The 6,000-nt window shown below is 41.5% G+C and overlaps 1 protein-coding gene across 5 annotated transcripts in view; it reads left to right on the forward strand.

Moving 5' to 3' along the window:
- The window catches only part of si:ch73-103b11.2 (putative leucine-rich repeat-containing protein DDB_G0290503), a 105,941-nt gene extending 100,544 nt beyond the window's left edge, over positions 1 to 5,397 (forward strand). For 4 of the 5 annotated variants that reach the window (XM_029629482.2, XM_029629484.2, XM_029629485.2 and 1 more), the window contains 5 exons: positions 643 to 750; positions 841 to 927; positions 1,185 to 1,347; positions 1,505 to 1,590; positions 3,941 to 5,397. In XM_029629482.2, coding sequence (XP_029485342.2) covers positions 643 to 750; positions 841 to 927; positions 1,185 to 1,347; positions 1,505 to 1,590; positions 3,941 to 4,012 — 516 coding nt within the window. In that variant the 3' untranslated portion in view covers positions 4,013 to 5,397. Of the gene's footprint in view, positions 1 to 642; positions 751 to 840; positions 928 to 1,184; positions 1,348 to 1,504; positions 1,591 to 1,816; positions 1,890 to 3,940 lie in introns of all 5 variants that reach the window. The other variant, XM_029629483.2, reaches the window with a different exon arrangement.
- Positions 5,398 to 6,000: the final 603 nt, after the last annotated feature.

Raw genomic sequence — 6,000 nt, forward strand, 5'->3', positions numbered from 1 at the left:
ATGTGTGGATGCAAATATCAGATCTCTAGTTTAAACTGACGGGTTTTGATGGGGATTGTGTGCTTGTTACTTGTTATGCATGGGTTCGTCAATAGATTTAAGGATTAACAGAAATTAATGTAACCAAATGATGGGGATTAATGGTACCTTTACTACTGGTGACATATGTAATGGAGAATGCAAAAAAAAAGTTTCATCGAAAGGCTAAACAATTCACACAATGAATGTGCAAGAATTGGCGGGAGACAGCTGAGCCATGCTGGAGAGAAACTCACCTATATCTTTGCCACACACCCCTCCCCTTCTTGTCTCAACATTTTAAATTATACTCGCGCATATTTTAGATGCTTTTCACTGACAGCCGCAACTCAAATATCAGCTAGGTCTATTGCCACGCGCACTGCCCAAATTGCGGGCTTCCAAAAGGCATAGGCCTACGAGCTTGTGATTTGAAACAATCCACACCTATTTTTCTTAAAGAAGCCAATGATCCTCGATTCCTCTGTGGCTAAGTCGTGCTTTCTAGTGAAGTATTTAAAATTATTTTATTTATTTCTACACTGTGTGATCCTGTTGGCCTTAACAGTCTGGATGCCCCAGTTGAATAATGTGAACTCTGACCTCTGTGTGACCGACCCATAGGAGCTGAATAACCGTCTGACCGTGGAGATCACACGCATGCGCTCCTGCTACAGCGGAGAAACGGCCCTGTCACCCTTCACCCAGGGCAAGGACCTCTATGAACTGGAGGTACTGTACTCTCTGTCTCACACACACATTGGCCACACTGGTGTTCTATATTTGATGTCGAACTTTATTTACCGTACATCTCAATTTTAGGTCTTATTGCGTATCAAGGAGTCCGAAATCCAGTATCTCAAACAGGAAATCCATTCGCTGAAGGATGAACTTCAGTCTGCGTTAAGGGTATGGAAAAACACACTCTTATCCTCAATCTTTTCTATCAAGATCATGTTAGTTATTCAAAACACTGTTCTTTGAGGACTAACCTTTCGATGTCCACCAACAATATAACCTGGAATCCAAAATATTTTGCTCCGCTTCCTCAGTGTTTCACTGAGCCGTAGAAAATCAGTTTGGATCCCAGGCTACCAAAAAAAAACACCAAGTTTGAAGTCAATGGCTAAATCAATGTTTTTTTCCCACTCTTTTTTTGTGAACAGGATAAGAAATATGCCACAGACAAGTACAAAGACATCTACACAGAGCTCAGCATCGTGAAGGCCAAGGCTGACTGTGACATCACCAAGCTGACGGAGAAGCTACTGGTTGCCACGGAAGCACTGGGGGAGAGGAACGTTGATGGGTCGGCTACCCCTGGATATGGTTAGTGGGAAACCATAACCCTCTTGGATCCCTATGCATTTAGAGTTACTTGCAATGTTTAAAAATGGATCAGGTTGATGTGGGGGGGACGGACGGACGCTATGACGATGATTAATTCATGTCCACGCCTTTTTTTCACCTAATTTTGTTTTTGCAGATATCATGAAATCGAAAAGTAATCCAGATTTTTTGAAAAAGGAACGATCGACTCTCTCCAAGCAAATAAGAGGTGTTAGATCAAAGGTACGCTAATGTGGACATTCCTGATGCAGAAATCCCCCCCAGGTTTAGTTGTAAATTCAACATATTTGTTCACCATTTTAGATTCGTGCGAGTGTGTGCACGTGTGAACGAGTGTAGGTGTGCACATATAGATTACTGCTGTTAGTGTGTGTTTGCTTACGGGTCAGTCCGTCAATCAATCGTGTTTTATATGTGGTAAGCTTGTCCTCCTGTCTTCCCACATCAGTCCGTCACTGAACAGGTCATCTGGGATAGCTGACACCCCCCTTGAGGGGTGATTCTCCCCCTTACCCCAAGATGTAGGTATAGCATGTCCTTGAGTGAGCATGTCCCACTCCAACCACACAGCATGTTGCGCTCTATTACCCTTGCCTCTCCTCTATGCCCCCCCCCCAATAAAACTGGTGCAATGAACTTTCACTTGATGTAGTACAGCAAAAGGTAAGACCTGCAGTCTTTCAGAGTGGTAAGGTCTGCCTTGCAGGAGCATGGGTTCTTCAGTGCCTAGAATGAGTTCAAACAGAAAACACAGCAACTACCCCATCACTGTTTTGGTAAAAAGCTGAGGAATGGGGCAGGAGAAATGTAACCACTTTCAAATTCATAGATAGGGCTATGGATACAAGGACCGACCATCCATGACATCAACATTATAGTTTTAACCTTGAGGCTTTAAAAAAATAAAAATATTGTACCTTTATTTAACTAGACAAGTCGGCTTATTTTACAATGAGTCGGCTTATTTACAATGACGGCATACTGGGGTTAACTGCCTTGTTCGGGGGGAGAACGACAGATTTTTACCTTGTCAGCTCGGGGATTCTATCCAGCAACCTTTCGGTTACTGGCCCAATGCTCTAACCACTAGGCTACCTGCTGCCCCATGTTTACTATACAGTGTTTGTTTACAATAACGGTATTTACAAACATTGGATTAATAAAATAGTATAATTTGGGTTCTGACGTGGTACGGTAAGACAGTTGAATGAAGCAGTTGTAAATTATATTATTCAAGAGTAATTAAATGGCGTTATGTCATTATTTTAATAGTACAAAAATGGATGTAGCAATCACAGATTGGAGCATATCTGTGGACAATGGCTCTAGCGGTTAAATCTGGCTAATATCCGAAAGATCGCTAGTACTATTCCCAAGGTGAAAAATCTGTCTGTACCCTTGAGCCAGGCACTTAACCCTTATTGCTCCAGGGTCGCTGTTGATAATGGCTGACCCTGGCCGTGACCCCACTCTCCGAGGGTGTCTCGGGAGGACATGGGATATGCCGAACACACATTTGCAATTCACACATGCGTATGATAGACACGTGTACATGTGAAATAGGAGAAATAAGCACCCGCCAAATGATTAGTATTACACTTTGCTCCCAGTCCTCTCAAATGTCTTTCTGACTGCATCTTCTCTCCCTCATCATCACCACTGGTTTATAAGGAGGAAGGAAAGGGAACGAGGAAAGGAAGCTTACTACAGTAAGCCTATTGGGGCACAGCAGATGTACGTTTGTGCGTTGCGTGGACTAGGAATTACTAGTCACCTGCAGTAGCTGTGGAGAATACTACGAGTAGGCCAGTATATGTAACGATCCCAGTATAAGCTGGAATGCCATTTGTCTTTTAACTCCTTGAACGTTATCAACTCGGTGATCCCCCCCTTGGTCAAACCACTGCTTGGGTGTGCAGTTTGGGCTGGAGATGGGGGCAGTGGTGTGGATGTCTTTGTAGTACAGTACAAAGGTATCCATGAAATAACTCATGTTTGTACCACAATGAGCCCAGGAAACTTCTCTCCCTTACCTGGTCAGTCAAGGAACTTACATTAACTGTGTTGTTCTGTTGAATGACTTTTGTCTGTGAACATTTCTGTTTTTATTTTGTCTGTACGGCACATAAACATGTCACAGTGGTTGTTTTTGTGTTGTATGGTTTTGTGTTGTCTTGTGTGTATGTTTGTGTTGTGTTTTGTCTGGTATGTGTGTTTTGTCTGACTTGCATGACTGTGTGTCATTTACCATCCCAAACTTCACCAACACACCTTGGGTGGTCGTAGTCGAGTCCCCATTTTTAAAATGTCTGTCAGAATGTCAACATTTAGATGACATGTCAGCCAAGTTGATGTTAACTTTAAACCCTACTACCGGTTTCTTTACTGTGATTCACCAACATAACACCCCTAAATAACATATTCTCTAACGGTGAATCCTGGGCTCCTGCCAGGCTGAAAAGTTACACTTGTGGTTATTTATATGAATAATGTTTAACATGAATAGTGTTCTGGCCTTGAAGCCAGGCAATATATTGGTTTAAATTTAATTGACAAATTTTCTTTCTCTCAGAGCCTCAAAGAGGGACTGACCGTGCAGGAGCGCATGAAGCTGTTCGAAGCGAAAGATTCCAGAAAGATCTGAATATTGTGGACTCTGTTTCTTTTCCACACTTCACTCAAATGAAAATGGCGATCAGACTGCAGAGAGCACGCCCCCCCCCCCCCTCCCCCCCGCCAGGAAGATAAACATACACATTACAACTCTACCGTGATCCTGGACTAACTGCACCCCGTTCGGAATAGAAAGTGCTCTGACTTAATTCAAGTTTTTTTTTGTTATTGCCCGTTTTTTGATTCATTGAAAGCTTTTTAATATGCTACGGTTTCTCATTTACACTGTTTAATTCTGTGAATATGCTTCTTGCAGCTGTCAATCATGGCCTTGACGTGTTTAGAAATGTAATATGGTGATAAGTATATCCACTCTCCTGGGAATTTAAATATGTTTTGGGCTGCATTGCAGTTACGAGAGGGCTTATTAAGGATAGCATTTATCTTCCATTATGTTTTCGGCTTCTCAGTTTCTTAATCCGCTGAAATGCCAAAACAGAGGGGTTTGGTTCAGTATAATAATCTGTCCCAATAGGAATCCGTTGGAAAATCTGCTGTAGTGTTTTGTTACCACAAACAACAATTGCTATTTCTAATTATGATGTTGTACGTGTTTTAAATAAGTGGCTGTTCCACTTGTTGTAAATAACTACTGGAAGAGATATGTAAGAGTAGGGTTGACCAGGGATTGTGGTGGCATCTGGTGACTACTTGATTTACTTGAGGAAACATATTTTTTTTTCCTTCTATAATGTTGGTGTAGTGGCTTCAAGCCAACTATATACCGTGCAACCAAACTTCACGGCTAGGCTACTGTCAAATATTATGGCAAACAACCTAACTCGCTACTGATAACATATGCCTTTTTGTCGTGTGAGGTTTTCAGCCCAGAAAGTTGACCTAATGTAGAGCTTTTGCATGACTGTTAATTTGAATTAGTGAATTGATCAATTCCTATAATTGTTCCTTTTGTGTTTTAGTGATTGTTCAGTTTGAGCAGACCTCTCCCCGTAAGCTTTGCTTTGCTTCACCGCTCTTGTCTTTTTTATTTTTGATGCTGGGAGGGGAGATGTTTAACTGAACATGCCTTTCACTTGGTCCAATGCCCTGACCTCTCTTTAAAACCCCAACCTCTCTTTAAAACCCTGACCTCTCTTTAAAACCCCTTTTATCTTTCTGGCTCGTTTGAGTTCAAAGATAAACACATTCACAAAACCTGTGCAGCTATGGAAACACTGTATAGTATTCAAAGCACGCCTTGTAAATATACTGTATGCCACACAGAAGTTGTTTGTGTTACGTTTTAAATCTGTACCTTGCTTACTAGCAACATATACTTACATATGAAAATATATATATGAATATTTTTTATTTTCGTTTGAATGTAAAACGTCAAATAAATTAACCGTTTCTGAACCTTGTGTGATTTGTTCTTGAATTACATTTAGACTCTATTGACACCAAATGTCTGCCATTTTTTTTGGATGCTTTTTACTGTTGCAGGGTAAAGGTTCTCCACAGATGTCTTTGAAGTATAACTGCATAACCAAGGGGTTCCTCATCTGGTGAGGTACATCCATTTTTTACATTTTTTTATGTACTTTTATTTAACTAGGCATGTCGGTTAAGAACAAATTCTTATTTACAATGATGGCCTACCGAAACGCAAAAGGCCTCCTGCAGGGACGGGGGCTGGGATTAAAAATAGGGGACAAAACGCATCACAACAAGAGACCCCACAACACTACATAGAGACCTAAGACAACACAGCATGGCAGCAAAACCACATGACGACAACAACATAGTAGCAGCACAAAACATGGCACAAACATTATTGGGCACAGAGGACAGCACAAAGGCAAGAAGGTAGAGACCACAATACATCACGCAAAGCAGCCACAACTGTCAGTAAGAGTGTCCATGATTGAGTCTTTGAATGAAGAGATTGAGACAAAACTGTCCAGTTTTGAGTGTTTTTGAAGATCGTTCCAGTAACTAGCTGCAGAGAACTGAAGAGGA

This window comes from Oncorhynchus nerka, linkage group LG23 (genome assembly GCF_034236695.1).
Source record: "Oncorhynchus nerka isolate Pitt River linkage group LG23, Oner_Uvic_2.0, whole genome shotgun sequence".
In the NCBI taxonomy this organism is placed as follows: Eukaryota; Metazoa; Chordata; class Actinopteri; order Salmoniformes; family Salmonidae; genus Oncorhynchus; species Oncorhynchus nerka.